Source organism: Macaca thibetana, chromosome 16 (genome assembly GCF_024542745.1).
Source record: "Macaca thibetana thibetana isolate TM-01 chromosome 16, ASM2454274v1, whole genome shotgun sequence".
NCBI classification, from domain to species: domain Eukaryota; kingdom Metazoa; phylum Chordata; class Mammalia; order Primates; family Cercopithecidae; genus Macaca; species Macaca thibetana.
In genome coordinates, this window is record NC_065593.1 from 8,348,927 (window position 1) to 8,374,490 (window position 25,564).

General features: G+C 44.5%; 1 protein-coding gene and 1 long non-coding RNA gene across 4 annotated transcripts in view; one reads left to right on the plus strand and one right to left on the minus strand.

Annotated features, from left to right (window-relative positions):
* Positions 1-3,476, minus strand: part of LOC126939852 (uncharacterized) — a 205,223-nt gene extending 201,747 nt beyond the window's left edge. Inside the window, exon 1 of the long non-coding RNA XR_007720472.1 lies at positions 2,953-3,476. This is a non-coding gene — a long non-coding RNA (uncharacterized LOC126939852). The remainder of the gene's footprint in view (positions 1-2,952) is intronic.
* Positions 3,477-3,680: 204 nt separating this feature from the next.
* The window catches only part of ELAC2 (elaC ribonuclease Z 2), a 30,626-nt gene continuing 8,742 nt past the window's right edge, over positions 3,681-25,564 (plus strand). Inside the window, exons 1-14 of one of the 3 annotated variants that reach the window (XM_050765612.1) lie at positions 3,687-4,041; positions 4,641-4,691; positions 4,830-4,900; positions 5,946-6,010; positions 7,270-7,327; positions 8,500-8,568; positions 9,980-10,099; positions 11,086-11,144; positions 20,831-20,889; positions 20,984-21,056; positions 21,709-21,821; positions 23,195-23,290; positions 24,198-24,336; positions 24,418-24,503. In XM_050765612.1, coding sequence (XP_050621569.1) covers positions 3,797-4,041; positions 4,641-4,691; positions 4,830-4,900; positions 5,946-6,010; positions 7,270-7,327; positions 8,500-8,568; positions 9,980-10,099; positions 11,086-11,144; positions 20,831-20,889; positions 20,984-21,056; positions 21,709-21,821; positions 23,195-23,290; positions 24,198-24,336; positions 24,418-24,503 — 1,304 coding nt within the window. In that variant the 5' untranslated portion in view covers positions 3,687-3,796. Of the gene's footprint in view, positions 4,042-4,640; positions 4,692-4,829; positions 4,901-5,945; positions 6,011-7,269; positions 7,328-8,499; positions 8,569-9,979; positions 10,100-11,085; positions 11,145-20,830; positions 20,890-20,983; positions 21,057-21,708; positions 21,822-23,194; positions 23,291-24,197; positions 24,504-25,564 lie in introns of all 3 variants that reach the window. The other 2 variants (XM_050765613.1, XM_050765611.1) reach the window with 2 other exon arrangements.

Sequence of the window (25,564 nt, forward strand, 5' to 3'; positions counted from 1 at the left end):
AAAGGGTTCCACGAAAGCCTGGACTTTTCCATTTCAAGGGCCCTTTTGCAATGTGACTTTGACACTTCTCCCCTCAAGAGGTAGAATAGAATTTTCCTCCCTTTGAATCTAGGTGGGTGCTGTGTGTGTCTTGCATTGACTTCTGGGCCTAATTCTTCAGAAGCACTGCAATTTCACTTCCTCCTCCTGGAGGCTGACCACCATTCAAAGCAGCTCAGTCTGACTACTGAATGTGGACAGTCTACATGGATGAAGAGGCAATGGGAAATGAACCAAAGCACTCCCAGCAGAGCCATTACCCAGGACCCACACCTGGGAGTGGGGCCATGTTAAAGGTTCCACTCCCATTGAGCCACCCAGCAGCCACTGCAAGGAGCAGAGAACTGTGAGCAACAAAAGAACTGAAGGTTATTTCAAGCCACAAGCTGCCCATATACAAAATGAATAACAAAAAGAGACTCAAAGCAAGAGGAAGTGGCTGGATTATATTAATTGTTGATATCACTGACTTCTGAAAGTCTGTCACCTCGATTTCCACTTTCTCTGCTGTCCCGATGGTCAGGCTACCTCTACTCCAGCAAGTCCAGAGACACTTTTCTGTTTCAGACTCTCTGAACTGTCCTTTTGGAGGTACCAGTCAAACCAATTGCCTTCAGAAAACACATTCATTGTTGTCTTGATTGAATTTTAGGCCCTGCTTAGTTGTAAATTGAAAACCTCGTTTAAGCTACTGGCCTGCTTCTAATTTCCTGGTATTTATTGTCGGCCACAAGCCAGACTCTGTCCTAGGAGATAATGATACAGCAGAGGACCAGTTAGACAAATCCCAGGCTCATGAAATTTACATTCCAGTATAACCTCAGATTGAAGAAGTACTAGCTATTGTCTTCATATACCAGGAATAAAAATATGACCCAGAGTGTAAGTGCAGAAAGGTACACTGGGCCCTAGAAACAACCTGAATACCATCCAGCCCTCAGAATTTTATATAAGTAGATAACCAAAAGTGATTCCTCCTATAATTTTGAGATAAGTAGTTTGAGATTACCCAATGGATAGACGTGAACCAATAAAATAGAGGAACCAATGTTTTGTGTGTGTGTGAAATTTGATATATTTTTTTAAAAGGATCAAAGCACTCATCGCAGGAAAAAAATCAGTATTCTATTGCACTACACTTTTTAAAAGCAGTTTTAATAATTTTTTTTTTTAAGGAGCATCTCCTTCTGTCAGCCAGGCTGGAGTAAAGTGGTATGATCACAGCTCACTGCAGCTTCAAACCCCTGGGTTCATGTGATCCTCCTGTCTCAGCTTACAGAGTAGCTGGGACAAGAGGTGCGTGCCACCATGTCCAGCTAATTTTTATTTATTTATTTTTAAATATTTTAGTCTTTTTTGGTAGAGATGAGGTCTTGCTTTGTTGCCAGAGCTGGTTTGTTTGTTTGTTTGTTTTTGAGATGGAGTCTCCCTCTGTCGCCCAGGCTAGAGTGCAATGGCACGATCTTGGCTCACTGCAACCTCTGCCTCTGGGAGTTCAAGTGATTCTCCTGCCTCAGCCTCCCCAGTAGCTGGGATTACAGGCACATGCAACCACTCCCAGCTAATTTTTGTGTTTTTAGTAGAGACGGGGTTTCACCATGTTGGCCAGGCTGGTCTCGAACTCCTGACCTCAGGTGATCCACCCGCCTCAGCCTCCCAAAATGCTGGGAGGTGTAAGCCACCATGCCTGGCCACAGAGCAGGTTTTGAACTACTAGCCTGAAGCTATTCTCCCGCCTTGGCCTCCCAAAATGCCGGGATTACAGATATGAGCCACGGTGCCCAGCCCTTAAGCAGCTTTTAAAAACTATTGTTTTTATTTTGAATACTTATGGAGATGGTGGTACGATCATCTTCTCAGTTTGTAAAGTCCTCTAACTGTGTAAAGTAGATCTGAAGCGTTTTCCTGACCCTCACTGGGATGGTTATTTCAAGTACAAAATGTTTTCACACAGTGGGTAGTGATCTTTCATAAAAAATTTCATATTTGAATGAAAACAGCTCAAGAAATACACTAATGAGCAAAAATATATGGGGAAAGACGGATGTGTAGTTTTGACTTAACTGAAGAAACCAAGAGGAAACTGGTCTACATATGAAAATGTGATCCTGGGCCGGGCGCGGTGGCTCAAGCCTGTAATCCCAGCACTTTGGGAGGCCGAGACGGGCGGATCACGAGGTCAGAAGATCGAGACCATCCTGGCTAACACAATGAAACCCCGTCTCCACTAAAAATACAAAAAAATTAGCCGGGCGTGGTGGCGGCGCCTGTAGTCCCAGCTACTCGGGAGGCTGAGGCAGGAGAATGGCGGGAACCCGGGAGGCGGAGCTTGCAGTGAGCCGAGATCGCGCCACTGCACTCCAGCCTGGGCGACAGAGCGAGACTCCGTCTCAAAAAAAAAAAAAAAGAAAATGTGATCCTGGAAAGTCAGGTGTCAAGAATTTCGAGTAGGAATCTATATGACTTGAATCTCCTCTACTTCCTGAATAAAAGTGACATTTTTCAGTATTTATTTAAAAAAAAAATATTTCAGTGAAGCTTCCAGGTAAACTATCTTAAAAAAATCATATGTGAGTGGACCTTCCACGTAAATTATCTCCCTCTTTTAAGGGAGCTCCCTGTATTTCTAGCGACTTTAACTGAAATCCCTTTCAGGGAGAAATCCTCATTAGCTACATAAGAGGGGATTAGGTGTTTTTTTCAAAGAGCTGGTATTGGAACATCTACCTCTCTGATGCCCCTGGTCAGCTATATTGTATATGAGTTGAAACATTTTGTATTTTAATTTTCTATCATTTACTGGGTGCCTCTTCTGTGACAGAGCCACTCAAAGGGCTATTGATATATTATCAGGTGACTGAATTCTAAATATATTCTGAAGCAGGAGATACTGTTATTGCTGTTATTACTCACGTTTTAGAGATAAGAAAGCTGAGGCTCTGAGAGGTCAAGATCACGCAGCTAACGAATGAGCCAAGACTCTCTTGCTTTAGAGCTTGTCCTCTACTCTTGCTTTTCTTTCCAGAAAACACTAAATTTTTTGTTTGTTTCCTTTTGTTTTGTTTTGAGACAGGCTCTCGCTGTCACCCAGGCTGCAGTGCAGTGACGCGATTTTGGCTCACCGCAACCTCCGCCTCCCGGGCTTAAGCGATTCTCCTGCCTCAGCCTCCCTGGACTACTGGCGCGCGCCACCACGTAAAAATGATCATGTTCTAACACGTATGCATACGAATTACAATGGAAACAAAATTAGCAAAAGCGCCTTTTATGCTAATGCTCAATACAATTGATCTCCTCACATTTAATCCTCACAACCCCTACAATCACCTCAAACTCAAACTCTAAGCAGCTGACGTGCCCTGAGGGCACAGCTCTTATCTGGTGGGAACAGGCGCGTCTCAGCGAAACTCCAAACTCCTAAGACCCGCCTTCCACAGAAAGGCTTTTCCTGACACGGTGCTTCCGGAAGTCCCGCCCCAGGAGAAAAACAGCTTCCGGAAAAAATGGAGGCCAGGAAACCGGAACAGACCGGGGCCGCTTGAGACGCTCTAGTATTCCTCTACTCTATGGCCGCTGACAATTGACAAGGCCCGAGCAGTAAGACTCCTTTCTATTGGATGAGCAGCCTCGCGTAGGCGGGCAGCTCGGTGCACGGCGCGCTGATTGGCTGAATCTGCCACGCGGAGCGGGGTCGGTGCGTGGGACGCGCGGACTGAGGTGACCGGCGGCTTTTCTTAGTTTTAGTGAAGACGGGCGCATGTGGGCGCTTTGCTCGCTGTTGCGGTCGGCGGCTGGACGCACCATGTCCCAGGGACGCACCATATCGCAGGGATCCGCCCGCCGCCAGCGGCCGCCCAAGGACCCGCTGCGGCACCTGCGCACGCGAGAGAAGCGCGGCCCGTCGGGGTCTTCCGGCGGCGCGAACACCGTGTACCTGCAGGTTGTGGCAGTGGGCAGCCGGGACGCGGGCGCCGCGCTCTACGTCTTCTCCGAGTTCAACCGGTCAGTGCGCCGCGCTTGGGGTTCCTTCAACGAGCCACACCCCGTCCTGCCGGGCCCTCAGTGCGGTGCAGCCTCTGAGCATCGGGGCACCTCCCAGGGCTTCTGCTTCCCTACTTCACAAATGTGGTTCACTGTTGCGGGGGTTCGTAAAGTTATGGTGGGTGGGAAATCCCAGATTCTTTGCATCCATGTGATTTCTGGGGATCTGTGAAGAACTTCAGACTTGGGTCAGAGCGTCCTCTTCCCAGCCCTAGGGCCCGGCGTGGCTGTCAGCACTTTCGGAGCTCCACCCTCTTCCTTGCACCCCAAGGTCTTTGTTAGCGTGTGGAGTGGACAGATCTGGTGTGTAGCCAGTGATGGGGAAAGAACCCGTTTTGTCCCAGCACCCACACACACGGGCCCCCACTCCTCTCCACCTCTCCTATGGAGGACTCAAAACCCACCATCCTAATAGCAGAAATGTGGTTCGGTAGTCCAACATGGACTTTTAATTTTTTTTCTTTTTTGTTTTTTTTCCAGCGTCTACCATAAAGCAACTAATTGGTGTCAGTTTACAGAAGAAAACCTTCTGAATGTCTTGTGTAATGTTTGTCTTGTAGATACCTCTTCAACTGTGGAGAAGGCGTTCAGAGACTCATGCAGGAGCACAAGTGAGTCAGTCTGTTGCTTTTGGAGGGGGAGTTGATTACGGGGCTTGAAAGCTGAAATGAGAGGCCAGGTGTTTTTTATAGCAAATGTGGTCCTTGTTCTGTTCATGTTATCCTGTTTAAATGTTTTCTCCTTCTTAGGTTGAAAGTTGCTCGCCTGGACAACATATTCCTGACTCGAATGCACTGGTCTAATGTTGGTGGCTTAAGTGGTGAGTATATTATCTTTGCAGTGTCAGAGGCTGGTGGGAAGTCTCCGGGAATTTAACCTGCTTGACTGTTTTTCCGCGTCTGGTGTGGGGTGGGCAGCTAGACTTTTTTTTTTTTTTTTTTTTTTTTTTTTTTTGTCAGTGGCGTGATCTTGGCTCACTGCAACCTCTGCCTCCTGGGCTCAAGTGATCCCCTCACCTCAGCCTCCCAAATCCCTGGGACCACAGGCCCACCCCACCACACCTGGCTAATTTTTTTTGTATTTTTTGTAGCGACTGCGTTTTACCATGTTGCCCAGGCTGGTTTCAAACTTCTGGGTTCAAGCAATCCTCCTGCCTTGGCCTCCCAAAGTGCTGGGATTATAGGCATGAGCCACCGCACCTGGGCTGGAATTCTTTTTATAGCAGCCCAGTCAGCTGCAGCACAGAGCATTAAAAGCTGTGACTCAGAAGAACAGATTTTAATATGGATACCCCCTCTAAGTGTTACCATCCACTTAGTTTCTTGGGTTGTGGGGCCAGAGATTTGTGGCAGTAAACTGGAGAGTCTAGTGGTGGTGATTATAGTTAATATGTTTACCGTAGACGCCATTGGCAGCCGCACGCATACCCACTGTCCAGATTACCCGGTCATTTATGTCTCTCAACTAGAAGGTCAGGATTGTGTTGCATCCAAATTCTGTGGGCTTGGTGGCATGTACAGGAAGGAGTGAAGTGTTAGACCCATCTCCCTTCTCAGGACTGAGACTAGGGTGAGGCACTTAGGGTGCTGCCCTTCACTTTCATGATTCCTTAAATTTTGCACACTGGGTGCCTTGCTACTTCACCCTAGTAACAGTTCAGCCTATTCTAGAGGCATTTAAAGAATATTTGATGTCCATTACACCTCTGGCTGGTATCACTTCTGCTCTGTACATCTTCCCTGGTGATACTTCCAAAGCTGGAAGGAGGAGATGTAGATAAATAGCTGGATGAGTACAGGGTGCTCCTCCTGTTAGTGACGGCAGGTGAAGTTGATGAGAGATCTGATTTTATGCATCCTTTTTAGGAATGATTCTTACTTTAAAGGAAACCGGGCTTCCCAAGTGTGTACTTTCTGGACCTCCGCAACTGGTGAGTCTTTCCTGACACGTCTTTTGAAACCAACCTTTTCTTTTGTAATGTCAGTAACAAGAGTTTTCCTTTTTGCAAATCAGTCTTCTGCCCTCCAGAGATACCTGGTCGTTGAAACGCTTCCCCTTTCAGGTTAAAATGAGTTCAAAGCCTGATTAACTGTGTGACCTTAAACGAGTTACTTTACCTTTCTGAGCTTTAGTTTGTTGATCTGTAAAATTACTATCATGTTTCGTAGAGTTGTTAAAGATTAAATGATGTAGCCCATATAAAGCACTAGATTGCTTTATTAGATTTGTTTGGCACCAAGTAGGCACACAAGAAAGGTCAGCTTTTGTTTTATTCAGTACATTTCTGACGTCTTCTTACCTTTCAGACCAGCTTATTACACTCGTGGGAAGTCGTGTGTGTGTTGTTGAATGTAACAGTTCATTTCCCAGTTCTTGAGAAAAAAGTCACCAGGACCTGTTAAGTCTTTCCCCAAAATAACGTTTGAAATCCATCCATTTGTCTCTTATCGAGGCTTTCCTTATCTCTGTTTTCTGCACCTGTAAACTGCAGTAGCCTCCCATATCCATTCTTGTCTTCCTGTAATCCATCTGCCACACAGCAGCCAGAGAGGTCACATTAAGACAGAAAAGTGGTGTTTCACTTGCCACCCTAAAGCCTTTCATGGGCTCCCCATTGCAATACAATCCAAAACACGTGATATGGCCTATAAGTCCTGTAGGCCCCAGCCCCTACCCTTACTTCCATCTGTACCCATCGCTGAGCTGTAGCTGCATGGGCTGACTCTTACACCCCTCTAACTGTCTTCTTCAGGACTTTCGCCCTTCCACAAGTTCCCTCTGCTTCTTCTAATTGCTGCCTGTGTTGTTACTGAACTTTCAGGGCTCAGCTAGAGGGTCATTTACTCCAGAACTGTCTCCTTCTCCAGACAAGTTGGATCCCGGCCCTCTGTATTTTTCATTTTCCTTGCAGAGCACTTAGCATAATGCCACTAAGCTGTTTGTGTTATCATGTTTCATTTTGTCTCCTCCACTGGCATGATTAGAGCAAGGACTCCATCTCTTTTTCCTGCTGTGTCCTTGGCATCTGACATAATGGATACTCAGTAAATATTTGTAGTAAATGATGTTCAAAATACTTACTAAGCTTTGTTTTATGTTGATACCTATTGGTAACCTTTAAATACTTGAATAGTTGCTGTGTTCTACATTTGTTCAGCCATAACTGCTCATTTCTTTGTTTTTCATTAGGAAAAATACCTCGAAGCAATCAAAATATTTTCTGGTCCATTGAAAGGAATAGAACTGGGTATGTCTTTGTGACTCATTATCTGGTATTTCTAACTCATATATACCCTGACCTCTCAAATTAGAATCCATTAAAAAATCAACATTAAATCTCAAAATCAAATGCTTCACCACCGTGAGATTTTTTTTTTTTTTTTTTTTTTTTTTTTTTTAAATAGATGGAGTCTCGCTCTCTCACCAGGCTGGAGTGCAGTGGCGCGATCTCAGCTCACTGCACCCTTCACCTCCTGGGTTCAAGGGATTCTCCCGCCTCAGCCTCCTGAGTAGCTGGGACTACAGGCGCGCACCATCAGGCCCAGCTAATTTTTTGTATTTTTAGTAGAGATGGGGTTTCCCCATGTTGGCCAGGATGGTCTCGATCTCTTGACCTTGTGGTCTGCCCACCTCGGCCTCCCAAAGTGAGAAAGTGAGCTACCACGCCTGGCTGGAGATGTGTTTTCTAAATAGTGACATTTTCTGTGCTCCCACCTCATGCTGCAAAAATAGGGGCCAGGTCGGCAGCAGTGATTGAACAGCTGATGCATACCTGTGGACATGCTGGGTAGCATTCTCCAGACAGCAGGGCTCTGCCTCAGTTCCAGAGGTGCTTCTCGTCATTGAGTTGCTTTGAGTTGGGGGCGGGGGTGACGAGGGGCTCCTAAAGGTTTTATGGCCAACTTTGTACATTGAAACGCAGCTCCAGCTGTGTAGCAGATGGGAAGACTCTTGATGGGAAGAGGCCTCACTGAGGATGCTAGCAGGGCCCTTGTCCTGGCACTGGTGTGCATCTGTGGCTTAATACTCCTCTTTTATAGAAACACTAATACTTTGTTTCAAAATATACATCAGCTCCTCTGGTTGAGATGATGGGTTCCCTGGCTTCACAATTCTGTTTGTTAACTTGGGCCTCTGAAAGTCGAGTACTGGTTTCTTGTTCTTACATTTTTAACGGATAGTCACCAATGATTGTAATGTCTTTTCATCTGGCTGTAGTAAATATAAATGGCTGACCAAAATACACTTCTATTTATTTCCTAAAAATGGTAATCTCCTTAGAAAGTCTGGTTTTCATGTCAGATTCCCACCATAATTCTGAGGCAGTTCAGTTGCTCAGTGGTTGGTGATCCTGGAAATTACTCTTCCCACACATCTTCACTGATGCAATCGCTTTGCTGTTGTGTGCTTTTCTTGTAGCTGTGCGGCCCCACTCTGCCCCCGAATACAAGGATGAAACCATGACAGTTTACCAGATCCCCATACACAGTGAGTATGAAAGCCAGGTTTCCCAGGAGGAGGGTATAGGTCCGAGTAAAGAAAACATGGGTGAACATAGAAACTGAACACTTGCTTTGGGCACCCTGTTTTGTGTTCTGAGCATGATTAGAAACTTCAGCTGAGGAATTAAGGTATGGCCCCTGCCCTTAAGGAGCTTATAATCTTACGGATAAGCACATCTAACTCATGCCTAATGTTAGTGATTTTGCTTTGGAATATTAGATAATCAAGCACTCTCAGTAAATAGATTGCATTCAGGTTTGCACATTCATTGCTTGGAGGTTTTTTCCCACAGGCGTAAGTACCCTCTTTTGATGAGAAGATCATGAAGAGGTTTGCACAGATAGATTTTTTAAAATAAATAATGATTACAGCAACTTACAAGGGAGTTAGAAGCTCCTACAAATTCTGAAGTACCAGGGCCAGATGATGTGGTCTTAGCTTAGGAAAAGAGTCAGTCTTGTCCTTGAGCTTGGCTAAAGACATTCTTGTCTGGTTTTACTTACATATAAAGAGAGTACCAAGCAGTAGGGGTATTTCCTTGATAATACTAACTGATGCGATGCTTACCAAGTAGTGCTGATGGGTAACAGACCAGAGCACCCAGCAAAGGCCAGAGAAGTCCAGAACCTGGCGGAGATGAGGCTTATGCTGACTGAAGGCAGAAGGTAGCAGGGAGGGGAGGAATGAGTTGGAGCAATGGCACAGGTGCTCCTAGGCCAGTGCTGTGATGGGCTGATCAGCAGTCCCATTGACTGGCTCGCTCCTCCTGCTCAGATGCCTTCTTACACCTGAGGCCTGCTGTAGCCACCTCCAGCCTCAGTTGCATCCCTTTGTTCATTTCTAGCACCCTGTTCTCCGCTCCATTGCATGTGACAGGTAACTTTCACGTGTCACTTGTGTGATCGATGTTAACATGCTCAGTTTTGCTGACCATCGTTTTTTCAGTGCCTGGCAGCCCTCAATGAATGAACTTATGTTCATCATCGTTGCAGCTGTGCTTTAGTTTCTTAGAGCAGCGAATTTTTTTCCCATGATCTTGATCCTTAACTAAATGTAAAACAAGGCTCCCTCTGGAGATAGGTACCCTTTAGGCCTATGTTTTTTGTGGGAGTCATAATAAATACGCATGTCTACAACTCACATGCTGTTTATATAACACATTGTTGAGCTGGTACCATGGTCAAGGCTGTGAGCTAAGCAGAAACATGAAGATTAATGGACGTAAGTGCACCCCAGAAACCAGGTAGGAAGTTAACTAAGTAGTTATTTCCTACTGTATAGTAAAAAGGTGTGCTGATTTCATTGGCATTCTGGCATTCCCACATATAAACATCTGGGCCTCGACTCTCCGCTCACCTTGTGCAGTGTGTAATGTGGTGGTGTCTGTACTGACCAGGTGAACAGAGGAGTGGAAAGCACCAACCATGGCAGAGTCCAGAAAGGCCTCTCGGCAGGCTCAGTCCAGAGCGATCTTCAGACTCCGAGTCAAATGAGAGTGAGCCGCACCTTCCCCGTGGTAATAGTATAAACAAAACAGAGCGGCGGAAAAGCTCGTGTTTTCTTAATTCTCTGCCTCCTAATGCTTGAAGAGAGTCGTTATTATAAGAAAGCCACGTGTGTAAACAGATACTTCTTCCTGGGCTGCTTATGACTTGGCCCTTGGGGGGAATGAGAAGGGTTGTTGTAAAGGTGGTAGCCTGGAGCTTTAGTAACAACCAGTCCGCAGTTTTGGCCACAGGGTCTGGGTAGGCCCAAAACTGTTCTGTTTTCCCAGAGAACAGGGCCTGACAAACGGATTCGTTTTGTATTTTTCATTAATGTAACTTTCATGCAAATTTTCCGTTTAATGTGGAAACTATAACTGCAAAGCCAATGAGACAGTCAAATCAGAGAGAGGATCTGCACCTCTTCTTCCAGAATGACAGCCCACTGGGAAATGGAGTTAAAAGTCCAAGTTTAGATTAACTCAGGAGTTGGGCTGCTTCAGGAGTTTGCTGTCCTTAACAGAAGACCAGCGTTGGCAAAGCTCGGCAGCTCCTCTTTCTGTCCTGAGGTCTTATCTAGTGACTGAGAGCTGGCTGACCCCTATATGCTGTCCTTGTTTGGATGGCACTGGGTGAAGACTGACCCCAACATTTTCTCTGCAGGCCTTTGAACTTTTGTGTTATTTCACGTTATATGCGTTATAAAGCACATTACAATATGTTTTTCTCTCTCTTCTCCAGTCCCAGGTGAAATGTGTCTTTTAAAAAAAATTTCACTTGCCATTCTAAAGTTTTTCTGGCGAGAGTTTTGTGTTTTTCATTTACCCAAAAAACCTCCGCATAAGTAGGGGGAGAAAAGTCTTCTTGAGTGTATTAGTGTCTTCAGCCTTTGTATTGGGACAGTAGTGTCCATTTAATTTTTATGCGAGGTGAAATTAGGTATCAGGTCGTAATCAGTTTGTGATGTCTTGACAACTTTCACATTTACCTTGTGATAATTAAATGTGTTTTTCCTCAGGTGTTAGCCAGAGAAGAGGGGTAAGGGACCCTTCCCTGGTCGTAGCTTTCATCTGTAAGGTAAGGGAGCTTTTCTGGAGGGCTGTACATGACTGGGGGCTTGGTCAGCGAACTCTGGTGTGCACTTTTTCAATAATTTGAGGGTAGCTGCTCCTGTTACCTGAGACAGGAAGAGAGAGCAGATCTTCAAAAAAACTGATGGAAGTCCAGGTGCAGTGGCTCACGCCTGTAACCCCAGCACTTTGGGAGGCCAAGGAAGGTGGATCACTAGGTCAGGAGTTCGAGACCAGCCTGACCAACATGGTGAAACCCTGTCTCTACTAAAAATACAGAAATTAGCTGGGTGTGGTGGCGTGCACCTGTAATCCCAGCTAATTGAGAGGCCAAGGCAGGAGAATCGCTTGAACATAGGAGGAGGTTGCAGTGAGCTGAGACTGCACCATTGCACTCCAGCCTGGGTGACAGAGCAAGACCCCATCTCAAAGAAAAAAAAAATTCTATAGAAATGATACTGGCAATGAGCCTGCAACAAGTATCACTACTGACCTTTCATAATTGTCATCACTTGTAGGTTTCAGAGTTTAGATGCCCTGTTTCTCAAAATAACCCCATACTTTTATTTCCTTTTAAATTTTTTTCCAGTGCCCTGTCAGCCTCCATACCTTTTTTTTTTTTTTTTTTTTTTTTTTTTTTGAGAGTCTGTCTCCATCACCCAGGCTGGAGTGTGCAGTGGCATGATCTTGGCTCACTGCAACCTCCACCTCCTGGGTTCAAGTGATTCTCCTGCCTCAGCCTCCCAAGTACCTAGGATTATAGGTGCATGCCACTACACCCAGCTAATTTTTGTATTTTTAGTAGAGACGGGGTTTCACTATGTTGGCCAGGCTGGTCTCACTCCTGACCTCAGGTGATCCACCCGCCTTGGCCTCCCAAAGTGCTGGGATTACAGGCGTGAAGTACCATGCCTGGTCCATATTCTTTTATATTTATCAACGATTGGTCCTTTTAGAATTCAGAAATTATTGAACGCAGCTGTGTTTGTTTTCCTTCAACTCCATCAGGCCTTTATTTGAAGTCAGTTTTAACTCTGTTGTACTTTATTTCATTCCCCTGCAATAGCTAAGGTCTAACATCAGATTGATTGGAATATTAGCTAGCATTCACAAAGGCCTAGATCTGTAACTCTGAAATTGGTCAGATCCCATTAAAAATTTTTGTTACAATGAGCTGTTTGTAAGATCCGACTCGTGGCTTATTTTTAATAGAATTACACATTAAAATTTTATCAATACAATTTGCAACAAATTTGTCTAAATATGTGAAAAGATTTCATTGCCTTTTTGTGGGATTAGATTTTTTTTAATGTTGATTTTGAAATATATTTGGAATTTTTATCTAAATTCTAAAACCTACAAGTGAAAATAATAATGAAAGTAAGTAGTAATTTTAGTGGCAAGATCATTGCCGGTATCATTTCTGTCGATGTATATGAATAATATGATTTTCCTAAAAGTTAAGTACTATTGTTAACAGGCTTATTACTTGTACGTTTTTGAGTTTTAGACAGCAAAATCATTTTTTAAAGTTTTAAAAATATTTTTGATTATGTTTATACTGTTTTTTAAATTGTTTTATATGGTAATCTTTAAGTCATATTCCTGCTTTTTCCTGAATAGCTAACAGTGAGCATGATGAGAAGTGACAAGCTCACTTTTACACACCCGGGCAGTTGCCCTATTATCAGGCAGCCGTTCCTAGGGGCTGCCAGCTGCCAGACCTGGCTTTTCCATCTCCTTCCTTGCTGTCTTCTGCCGCTTCTGAGGGCTGCTGTCACTGGATTAGCCCGTAACCCCTTTCCCCTCTTGTAATTAATTTGCTGCTCTCAGGTGGGGTTTTGGAAAGCAATAAAGCTGAGCTAGGTCAAGTTCCAGGAGTCTCTTGGCATGAGGACCTGAGAAACTCATCTGATGGAAGACCTTGGCTTTAGGCAGCTGGTGCACTGTTGGGGCGTTGTGGGCTGCGTTCTGGCTCTCAGCAGCCTTCCAAATATCTGCATTCCTCAGAGAGAAACATATTTCCATGGGTTGAGTTCAGCTCTAGGGAGATGGGTTTCCCTGCCTTAAGTCTGCAAGTACCTTTTTTTTTCTTTCTTTCTTTTTTTTTTCATTTTTTGAGACGGAGTCTTGCTCTGTCGCCCAGGCTGGAGTGCAGTGGTGTGATCTTGGCTCACTGCAACCTCTGCCTCCCGGGGTCAAGCAATTCTCCTGCCTCAGCCTCCCGAGTAGCTGGGACTACAGGAGCACACCACCACGCCCAGCTAATTTTTGTATTTTTTTAGTAGAGACGGGGTTTCGCCATGTTGGCCAGGATGGTCTGGATCTCTTGACGTCCTGATCTGCCTGCCTTGGCCTCCCAAAGTGCTGGGATTACAGGCATGAGCCACCACGCCCAGCCTTTTTTTTGTTTTGTTTTGTTTTGAGGTGGAGTCTCGCTCTGTCGTCCAGGCTGGAGTGCAGTGGCACGATCTTGGCTCACTGCAACCACCACCTTCCAGGTTCAAGCGATTCTCCCAAGTCAGCCTCCCAAGTAGCTGGGATTACAGGTGCTTGCCACTACGCCCGGCTAATTTTTTTTTGTATTTTTAGTAGAGACAGAGTTTCGCCATGTTGGCCAGTCTGGTCTCAAACTTCTCACCTTAGGTGATCTGCCAGCCTGGACCTCCCAAAGTGCTGGGATTACAGGCGTGAGCCACCACGTCCGGCCATGAGTAACTTTTTAACTTCAGGGAGTTAAAAGAAGATGCACATAGTTGATGAAGATTTTTTTTTTTTTAATTTATTTTTTTTTAATTTATTTATTTTTTATTATTATTATACTTTAAGTTCTAGGGTACATGTGCATAATGTGCAGGTTTGTTATATATGTATACTTGTGCCATGTTGCTGTGCTGCACCCATCAACTCGTCAGCACCCATCAACTCGTCATTTACATCAGGTATAACTCCCCATGCAATCCCTCCCCCCTCCCCCCTCCCCATGATAGGCCCCGGTGTGTGATGTTCCCCTTCCCGAGTCCAAGTGATCTCATTGTTCAGTTCCCACCTATGAGTGAGAACGTGCGGTGTTTGGTTTTCTGTTCTTGTGATAGTTTGCTAAGAATGATGGTTTCCAGCTGCATCCATGTCCCTACAAAGGACACAAACTCATCCTTTTTGATGGCTGCATAGTATTCCATGGTGTATATGTGCCACATTTTCTTAATCCAGTCTGTCACTGATGGACATTTGGGTTGATTCCAAGTCTTTGCTATTGTGAATAGTGCCGCAATAAACATACGTGTGCATGTATCTTTATAGCAGCATGATTTATAATCCTTTGGGTATATACCCAGTAATGGGATGGCTGGGTCATATGGTACATCTAGTTCTAGATCCTTGAGGAATCGCCATACTGTTTTCCATAATGGTTGAACTAGTTTACAATCCCACCAACAGTGTAAAAGTGTTCCTATTTCTCCACATCCCTTCCAGCACCTGTTGTTTCCTGACTTTTTAATGATCGCCATTCTAACTGGTGTGAGATGGTATCTCATTGTGGTTTTGATTTGCATTTCTCTGATGGCCAGTGATGATGAGCATTTTTTCATGTGTCTGTTGGCTGTATGAATGTCTTCTTTTGAGAAATGTCTGTTCATATCCTTTGCCCACTTTTTGATGGGGTTGTTTGTTTTTTTCTTGTAAATTTGTTTGAGTTCTTTGTAGGTTCTGGATATTAGCCCTTTGTCAGATGAGTAGATTGCAAAAATTTTCTCCCATTCTGTAGGTTGCCTTTTCACTCTGATGGTAGTTTCTTTTGCTGTGCAGAAGCTCTTTAGTTTAATGAGATCCCATTTGTCAATTTTGGCTTTTGCTGCCGTTGCTTTTGGTGTTTTAGACATGAAGTCTTTGCCCATGCCTATGTCCTGAATGGTACAACCTAGGTTTTCCTCTAGGATTTTTATGGTATTAGGTCTAACATTTAAGTCTCTAATCCATCTTGAATTAATTTTCGTATAAGGAGTAAGGAAAGGATCCAGTTTCAGCTTTCTACTTAGGGCTAGCCAATTTTCCCAGCACCATTTATTAAATAGGGAATCCTTTCCCCATTTCTTGTTTCTCTCAGGTTTGTCAAAGATCAGATGTCTGTAGATGTGTGGTATTATTTCTGAGGACTCTGTTCTGTTCCATTGGTCTATATCTCTGTTTTGGTACCAGTACCATGCTGTTTTGGTTACTGTAGCCTTGTAGTATAGTTTGAAGTCAGGTAGCGTGATGCCTCCAGCTTTGTTCTTTTGACTTAGGATTGTCTTGGAGATGCAGGCTCTTTTTTGGTTCCATATGAACTTTAAAGCAGTTTTTTCCAATTCTGTGAAGAAACTCATTGGTAGCTTGATGGGGATGGCATTGAATCTATAAATAACCTTGGGCAGTATGGCCATTTTCACGATATTGATTCTTCCTATCCATGAGCATGGTATGTTCTTCCATTTGTTTGTGTCCTCTTTTATTTCACTGAGCAGTGGTTTGTAGTTCTCCTTGAAGAGGTCCTTTACATCCCTTGTAAGTTGGATTCCTAGGTATTTTATTCTTTTTGAAGCAATTGTGAATGGAAGTTCATTCATGATTTGGCTCTCTGTTTGTCTGTTACTGGTGTATAAGAATGCTTGTGATTTTTGCTCATTAATTTTGTATCCTGAGACTTTGCTAAAGTTGCTTATCAGCTTAAGGAGATTTTGGGCTGAGACAATGGGGTTTTCTAAATAATACAATCATGTCATCTGCAAAGAGTGACAATTTGACTTCTTCTTTTCCTAACTGAATACCCTTGATTTCTTTCTCTTGCCTGATTGCCCTAGCCAGAACTTCCAACACTATGTTGAATAGGAGTGGTAAAAAAGGGCATCCCTGTCTTGTGCCAGTTTTCAAAGGGAATTTTTCCAGTTTTTGCCCATTCAGTATGATATTGGCTGTGGGTTTGTCATAAATAGCTCTTATTATTTTGAGGTACGTTCCATCAATACCGAATTTATTGAGCGTTTTTAGCATGAAAGGCTGTTGAATTTTGTCAGAAGCCTTTTCTGCATCTATTGAGATAATCATGTGGTTCTTGTCTTTGGTTCTGTTTATATGCTGGATTATGTTTATTGATTTGCGAATGTTGAACCAGCCTTGCATCCCAGGGATGAAGCCCACTTGATCATGGTGGAAAAGCTTTTTGATGTGCTGCTGAATCCGGTTTGCCAGTATTTTATTGAGGATTTTTGCATCAATGTTCATCAGGGATATTGGTTTAAATTCTCTTTTTTTGTTGTGTCTCTGCCAGGCTTTGGTATCAGGATGATGTTGGCCTCATAAAATGAGTTAGGGAGGATTCCCTCTTTTTCTATTGATTGGAATAGTTTCAGAAGGAATGGTACCAGCTCCTCCTTGTACCTCTGGTAGAATTCGGCTGTGAATCCATCTGGTCCTGGACTTTTTTTGGTTGGTAGGCTATTAACTATTGCCTCAATTTCAGAGCCTGCTATTGGTCTATTCAGGGATTCAACTTCTTCCTGGTTTAGTCTTGGAAGAGTGTAAGTGTCCAGGAAATTATCCATTTCTTCTAGATTTTCTAGTTTATTTGCGTAGAGGTGTTTATAGTATTCTCTGATGGTAGTTTGTATTTCTGTGGGGTCGGTGGTGATATCCCCTTTATCATTTTTTATTGCGTCTATTTGATTCTTGTCTCTTTTCTTCTTTATTAGTCTTGCTAGCGGTCTGTCAATTTTGTTGATCTTTTCAAAAAACCAACTCCTGGATTCATTGATTTTTTGGAGGATTTTTTGTGTCTCTTATCTCCTTCAGTTCTGCTCTGATCTTAGTTATTTCTTGCCTTCTGCTAGCTTTTGAGTGAGTTTGCTCTTGCTTCTCTAGTTCTTTTAATTGTGATGTTAGAGTGTCAATTTTAGATCTTTCCTGCTTTCTCTTGTGGGCATTTAGTGCTATAAATTTCCCTCTACACACTGCTTTAAATGTGTCCCAGAGATTCTGGTATGTTGTATCTTTGTTCTCATTGGTTTCAAAGAACATCTTTATTTCTGCCTTCATTTCGTTATGTACCCGGTAGTCATTCAGGAGCAGGTTGTTCAGTTTCCATGTAGTTGAGCGGTTTTGATTGAGTTTCTTAGTCCTGAGTTCTAGTTTGATTGCACTGTGGTCTGAGAGACAGTTTGTTATAATTTCTGTTCTTGTACATTTGCTGAGGAGTGCTTTACTTCCAATTATGTGGTCAATTTTGGAATAAGTGTGATGTGGTGCTGAGAAGAATGTATATTCTGTTGATTTGGGGTGGAGAGTTCTATAGATGTCTATTAGGTCTGCTTGCTGCAGAGATGAGTTCAATTCCTGGATATCCTTGTTAACTTTCTGTCTCGTTGATCTGTCTAATGTTGACAGTGGAGTGTTGAAGTCTCCCATTATTATTGTATGGGAGTCTAAGTCTCTTTGTAAGTCTCTAAGGACTTGCCTTATGAATCTGGGTGCTCCTGTATTGGGTGCATATATATTTAGGATAGTTAGCTCTTCCTGTTGAATTGATCCTTTCACCATTATGTAATGGCCTTCTTTGTCTCTTTTGATCTTTGATGGTTTAAAGTCTGTTTTATCAGAGACTAGGATTGCAACCCCTGCTTTTTTTTGTTCTCCATTTGCTTGGTAAATCTTCCTCCATCCCTTTATTTTGAGCCTATGTATGTCTCTGCATGTGAGATGGGTCTCCTGAATACAGCAGACTGATGAGTTTTGACTCTTTATCCAGTTTGCCAGTCTGTGTCTTTTAATTGGAGCATTTAGTCCATTTACATTTAAGGTTAATATTGTTATGTGTGAACTTGATCCTGCCATTATGATATTAACTGGTTATTTTGCTCGTTAGTTGATGCAGTTTCTTCCTAGCCTAAATGGTCTTTACATTTTGGCATGGTTTTGCAATGGCTGGTACCAGTTGTTCCTTTCCATGTTTAGTGCTTCCTTCAGGGTCTCTTGTAAGGCAGGCCTAGTGGTGAGAAAATCTCTAAGCATTTGCTTATCTGTAAAGGATTTTATTTCTCCTTCACTTATGAAACTTAGTTGGCTGGATATGAAATTCTGGGTTTAAAATTCTTTTCTTTCAGAATGTTGAATATTGGCCCCCACTCTCTTCTGGCTTGTAGAGTTTCTGCCGAGAGATCTGCTGTTAGTCTGATGGGCTTCCCTTTGTGGGTAACCTGTCCTTTCTCTCTGGCTGCCCTTAAGATTTTTTCCTTCATTTCAACTTTGGTGAATCTGGCAATTATGTGTCTTGGAGTTGCTCTTCTCGAGGAGTATCTTTGTGGCGTTCTCTGTATTTCCTGGATTTGAATGTTGGCCTGCCCTACTAGGTTGGGGAAGTTCTCCTGGATGATATCCTGAAGAGTATTTTCCAACTTGGTTCCATTTTCCCCCTCACTTTCAGGCACCCCAATCAGACGTAGATTTGGTCTTTTTATATAATCCCATACTTCTTGCAGGCTTTGTTCATTTCTTTTTCTTCTTTTTTCTTTTGGTTTCTCTTCTCGCTTCATTTCGTTCATTTGATCCTCAATCGCTGATACTCTTTCTTCCAGTTGATCGAGTCGGTTACTGAAGCTTGTGCATTTGTCACGTATTTCTCGTGTCATGGTTTTCATCTCTTTCATTTCGTTTATGACCTTCTCTGCATTAATTACTCTAGCCATCAATTCTTCCACTTTTTTTTCAAGATTTTTAGTTTCTTTGCGCTGGGTATGTAATTCCTCCTTTAGCTCTGAGAAGTTTGATGGACTGAAGCCTTCTTCTCTCATCTCGTCAAAGTCATTCTCTGTCAAGCTTTGATCTGTTGCTGGCGATGAGCTGCGCTCCTTTGCCGGGGGAGATGCGCTCTTATTTTTTGAATTTCCAGCTTTTCTGCCCTGCTTTTTCCCCATCTTTATGGTTTTATCTGCCTCTGGTCTTTGATGATGATGGTGACGTACTGATGGGGTTTTGGTGTAGGTGTCCCTCCTGTTTGATAGTTTTCCTTCTAACAGTCAGGACCCTCAGCTGTAGGTCTGTTGGAGATTGCTTGAGGTCCACTCCAGACCCTGTTTGCCTGGGTGTCAGCAGCAGAGGCTGCAGAAGATAGAATATTGCTGAACAGCGAGTGTACCTGTCTGATTCTTGCTTTGGAGGCTTCCTCTCAGGGGTGTACTCCACCCTGTGAGGTGTAGGGTGTCAGACTGCCCCTAGTGGGGGATGTCTCCCAGTTAGGCTACTCAGGGTTCAGGGACCCACTTGAGCAGGCAGTCTGTCCCTTCTCAGATCTCAACCTCCGTGTTGGGAGATCCACTGCTCTCTTCAAAGCTGTCAGACAGAGTAGTTTGCGTCTCAGTTGATGAAGATTTAAAGGAGAAAATGAAAATCAAATGTCATTCGGTACTCAAAGGCCTACATGTCATTTCTGACTTTTTTCTGTTACTGTGTGTGAAATTTTTTTTTCCTATAAAATGATTATGAAGTTTTCTGATAGAATTATTGTTTGCCTTTCTAAAATAATAATATATTACAGGGTTTTTTTTTTCTTTTTTTGAGACAGAGTCTCTGTTGCCCAGGCTGGAGTGCAGTGGCGCGATCTCGGCTCACTACAAGCTCCGCCTGCTGGGTTCCTGCCTCAGCCTCCCAAGTAGCTGGGACTATAGGCGCATGCCACCACGCCTGGCTAATTTTTTGTATTTTTAGTAGAGACGGGGTTTCACCGCCTTAGCCAGGACAGTCTTAATCTCCTGACCTCATGATCTACCCGCCTCGGCTTCCCAAAGTGCTGAGATTACAGGCATGAGCTGCTGTGCCTGGCCTATTAGGGATTTTTTATTGTAATTTTTCTCCAAGATAAAAGCAGTGACGTTATATTGCCAAATAATTGAAAAATACAAGAGAAATAAAATCATCCATCCTTTTGTTAGCCTATCACTGTCATTGAAATATTATGTTACATGGCAGTTTGCTTGTTGGTTGCTGTGTTAGGCAGTGCCCTGGTGACATTCCTTTAGCTATGGAGGAATGTAGAATGACAGAACAGTGTTTCTCCTCAATGATACTTGAAGGATATTAACTTTCATATTGAATTACATTTTATTAAATTTATAATGAGTTAATGCTGGGAAATAAAACACTGATTTAAGTCATTTTGGCTTTTAGTACTAAAGCATTTGACAATAAATGACTTTTTCAGAATATAGTATACCTTCTGAAAGCAATAAAGGTGTTTTAATGAATTGTAAGCAAATAATAATATTTTATTTTTTATTTTTTTTGAGATGGACTTTCGCTTTTGTTGCCCAGGCTGGAGTGCAATGGCGCGATCTTGGCTCACTGCAGCCTCCGCCTCCGGGGTTCAAGTGATTCTCCTGCCTCAGCCTCCTGAGTTGCTGGGGTTACAGGCATGCACCATCACGCCTGGCCAATTTTGTATTTTTAGTAGAGACAGGGTTTCTCCATGTTGGTCAGGCTGGTCTCAAACTCCTCAGGTGATCCTCCCGCCTCAGCCTCTGAAAGTACTGGAATTACAGGCGTGAGCCACCGCGCCCGGCCAGCGTTATTTTTTTTAATCTGGAAAAATACACTTCTAAGAAAATTGATTAAAACCAAACTTCTTCATTAGCCGCTAAAATCACATTTATGTTCTCTTTGCTGCAGCTTCACTTAAAGAGAGGAAGCTTCCTGGTGCTCAAAGCAAAGGAGCTGGGCCTTCCAGTGTGAGTGTGGGGGCGAGGCTTCTTGGGACCCACTGGGTACACCTTTCCACTTAAGGAAATCTCATTTCACGGAGGCCGTGCCTCTTCATTTCAGTGGGACAGCTGCCATTGCTCCCATCATTGCTGCTGTCAAGGAGGGGAAAAGCATCACTCATGAGGGAAGAGAGGTGAGATGTCTGGTTTTCTTGATGATTCAGCAGTTACAGGTAGGGTCCGGAATGCTGGGCAGATCTGTCTGCTTCAGGCCCTACAGACACCACTTTTGAAGGACATAGAACAGTTTGGACATCACTCAGCTAAGTGACAAAATGGCCTCTTTTATCTGTGTTTGTCCTGCATGTCAACACGGCTGCATTCGAGCATTTTTGTAGATTGTCCTTTTAGGAGCTGGTCATCCTCCTCCTTAAAGGGTGCATGCTTTCCCTGGTACTTGAGCTCAGGACAGTGTCTAACAACAGACCCCATATGGATGGGCCTGGGGTTTATGGTCCAGAGGAATGTCACCGTATTCTTTGTCAAGATATTTCCTCTGACTTCTAAGGAGATTAGGACCAGTGGCCACAGATTGAAGAAAACCTTAATGCCAAGCCTCCTTTCCTGGCCAGTGTAGGCCTGAAGTGCCTCAGCCTGACAGTTACCTATTTAGGTATCCACAAAGAGACCAGAAGGGTGTTGATGGTGATGTGTAAAGTTGGTTTTGTGCTTTGTTTACCTCTCAGCCCGCTGGATAGGATATGTCATGTTAGCAGTTGCGTTGAAGGCAGTTCAGTTTGGTGGCTGAGCTGTGACCGCAGTGGACGGGCTTTTTTGATTTTGCAGATTTTGGCTGAAGAGCTGTGTACTCCTCCAGATCCTGGTGCTGCTTTTGTGGTGGTAGAATGTCCAGATGAAGGCTTCATTCAACCCATCTGTGAGAATGCCACCTTTCAGAGGTAATGAGGGGTCTCTAGGGTGGGAGAAGTGAGAGCTGAAGCACAGCCCAGCATCGACATGGGCATCTTGTGGCAAGAGCCGTGTTTCTGGGAAGGCCCACTGTCTGGGTTTACAGTTCAGAGGCCAGGACTCCTGCCTTAAGTCACTGTTGGTAGTTGGTGGGCTCCGGTGTACACAGCCTCAAAGTGAAATTAGAAAAGGTTGAAAACTAGAAACCACTGAGGACTAGAAATTCAGCTAGAACTCTTACAGCTCTTATACTAGAAGAAATTCTAGAACTTTTTTGAGTTCTAACTAATGCCCAGATTATTTTGAACTGAATTAATTTTCTTCCATTACCTGCATTGAAACAAATGAGGTGAGTCAGAGTGTGTGAGACTGTCGTGGTCAAGAGTCTGTGTTATGGGATGGAATCACAGCTGGGGAATGTCTTCTGGGCCACCAGCCACTCTGTTTTTTGTCCTCCATCAAAGTTATCCAGTTTTGCAGTTCAGCTTTCACCCCAGGTGGAATCATCTTTGACTCACGTATCTGAGTTTGAGTCTTTTCCCTCACTTTTAATGGTTTACTTGTTTTTTTCCTGTTCCTAGTTTGTATCTACCTGGATTTTTTCACTTTTTTTTTTCTACTTACCACAACAAATCCTTTTGGGCTGCTGTACCCCTTCCGAGTCAGAGTGTTAGGAGTTGGTCTGCTTTATTCTCTGTGGGTGAATGTGGGTGCCCTGGTAGCCCGGGCTTTGTATTTTAATCAAGTGTTGGGCAGCAGAGCCCAAAACTCATTTCAGTGAATGAGGTGTTGTTTGAGAGCCATGTGCAGATGCATGGTGATGGTGGGGTAGATAAAAGTAGCTACCGTGTGCATTTCTTTTTAAAGGGAACTGGAGGGAAACGCATCGGCATGTTAGTAAGTGCTCTGTTGTCCAGGTGGTGGAATTTCAGACGATTTTCATTTTCCGTGCCTGTGTCTCAGGTCCTCTGGAAGACAGACACCAAGGTGGCACTGGAGGTGTAGGAGGTTTATTCGAGGAAATGCTCGTGAGAGGGAAAGGAGAGCGGGAGCAGGAGGAGGCAGGGAGAGCCTGGGTCTGGCTTTGCAGGTCAGACCCCTATAAGGAACTGCAGTGCTGAGAAAGGATCACTCAGGCTGACTGGAAGGCCCAGAGCAGAGCTTGCCAGATAGAGGAACCCCGTGTCCATTGGAAATGGCCCAGCAGCAGGGTCTGCTGTGAGAGCATGGCCTGGGTGTGGAGCCTGTCACCTCACTGCAGTGCCCACAGAGGGCCACACGATGCCCCTCCCTGACTGCATGGTCCCTGTCTTTGTGTGTCCTGAGTCTGCATCACTTTGTAAAGCCCCACTTTTCTGCCCAGGTACCAAGGAAAGGCAGATGCCCCCGTGGCCTTGGTGGTTCACATGGCCCCAGAATCTGTGCTTGCGGACAGCAGGTACCAGCAGTGGATGGAGAGGTATGGAGTCCAGCCCAGCGGCACTTGGGGTAACTCTTCTGGGCAGTGGTGGATTCCCCTCTCCTCCCCTCTTGCTCTTTCAAATGCTACCTACCCTTCTGCACCTGCCTAAACTTTCTGTGGGATTCCTGCCTTGCCAGAATTCTAGGCGTCCCAGATCTGTGCAACACTTAGGAAGACAATGCACCGCTAGGTGGCGCAGTGTCCACACGATTCCATTTATTTTACATCCTCCACACTCTTCAGGGTGTCTGAACGAATACTGCCGTTTGGTTGAGGATTCCAGAAGTGAATCCCAAAGAAGAGATTGCAGATATGAAATGACAGCTTCCATTTACTGAATGCCCACTTTGTGGGAGGCAGTGTGTGAAACACCCTTCATTTCACTTCATTTCCTCTAGGGTCGTCCCCAGCAGCCCTGGGAGGTAGATGTTTAGTCACTGGAAGGAGAGGGAGCTTCACTTTTTCCTCAGGACATCGCTGGCCAGGGCCAGGTGGAGGTGTTTGAGTTGAGCTCGGGTGCGGGGTGACCTTGGGCTGCTTTTTGGCCCCTGCCTGTGTCTCCCCACATGGCCCCTTTACCTGCCCCTCGCTGCATGGCCTGCTCTCCTGCTGTCTCTTTCATTCCTCAGGGTTGGAGTCCCCTATTTGTATGCCCTGGACATCATCTTTTTCTTGTTTTTCCTCTCTTTCTTCCCAGCACACCTGAAAGGCAGCTGAGCTAGGGAACGCCGGGCTTTGAGACAGCAGGAGTGGGACCATGTTTGGCCATGTAGTAACACTGTTTGGGGCAAGTCACTGAACTGTTTGAACACCTCATCCACATTACCACTCCCGAGCTCAGCACCACTCCTCGGGGAAGTGCTTCCTAACAAACGCTGCAAATGCCAGCTCTGTTTCATTGCAGGTTTGGGCCTGACACCCAGCACTTGGTCCTGAATGAGAACTGTGCCTCAGTTCACAACCTTCGCAGCTACAAGATTCAAACCCAGCTCAACCTCATCCACCCAGACATCTTCCCCCTGCTCACCAGTTTCCCCCGTAAGGTAGTGTCTCAGACCGGCCCCTGGTCGGCCCAGCTCTCACCCCCTCTCTTTCTCTCCATGAATGCATTTTGTCTCTTTCAGAAGGAGGGCCCCACCCTCAGCGTGCCCGTGGTTCAGGGTGAATGCCTCCTCAAGTACCAGCTCCGTCCCAGGAGGGAGTGGCAGAGGTCTGTGCCATCTTGAACTAATGGAATCGTCTCAGTCGGGTTGGGAAACATTTCTGTAAATAGCCACATAGTAAATGTTTCAGGAGGCTCTCCAGACCATATGGTCTCTGTTGCAACTATTCAACTCCGCTTTGAGCACAAAAGAGCCACGGACAATAAGCTAATGAATGGGCTTGGCTGTGTGCCAGTGCGAATTTATTTAGAAAAGCAGCCTACTCCAGGCTGGGTTGAGGTGGGCGGATTGCGGCCAGTAGTTCTCCTTTTCTAAAACTGCCTTGCATGGAAATAGCAGTGATAGAGCTCATGTGTTTCACAGTATAGAAAATAAGAAATGTATGATGAACAAAGTCACCCATAATCCTGCAGCCCAGAGATAATGGTTGATAACATTTTGTGTTTCTTGATTTGTGTATGTGGGTTTATGGCCTGACAGTCTTTTCCTGTGTCACTAAATAGTCTTAAGTAACAAGATTTTTATTGGTATTCCAAATAGGGATGTTTGCTCATTTGGGATGTTTCCAATTTTTTGCTGTTTTAATGAAACAATAAATGTCTTATATGTAAATCTTTGATGGGAAGTCTGTTCCCTTCAAGTCATTCCTAAATGTGGGATTACCGGCCCAGAGTGTGACACTTGTTAGGGTACTTAATAAATGTAAAATGCCATCTTGAAAGCCTCTTCCAGTACACTCCAACCAGGAAAGTGAACAGCCTTACTGCCCCACATCTTAATTGTAACTTTTTTTTCTTTTTGAGACCGAGTTTCACTCTTGTTGCCCAGGCTGAAGTACAATGGTGTGATCTCAGCTCACTGCAACCTCCGCCTCCCGGGTTCAAGCAATTCTCTTGCCCCAGCCTCCCGAGTAGCTGGCATTACAGGCGCCTGCCACCACGCCTGGTTAATTTTTTGTAATTTCAGCAGAGATAGGGTTTCACCATGTTGGCCAGGCTGGTCTCGAACTCCTGACCTCAGGTGATGCACCTGCCTCAGCCTCCCAAAGTGCTGGGATTACAGACATGAGCCACCACGCCCTGCCTGTTTTAATTTTTAAAGATCTGAA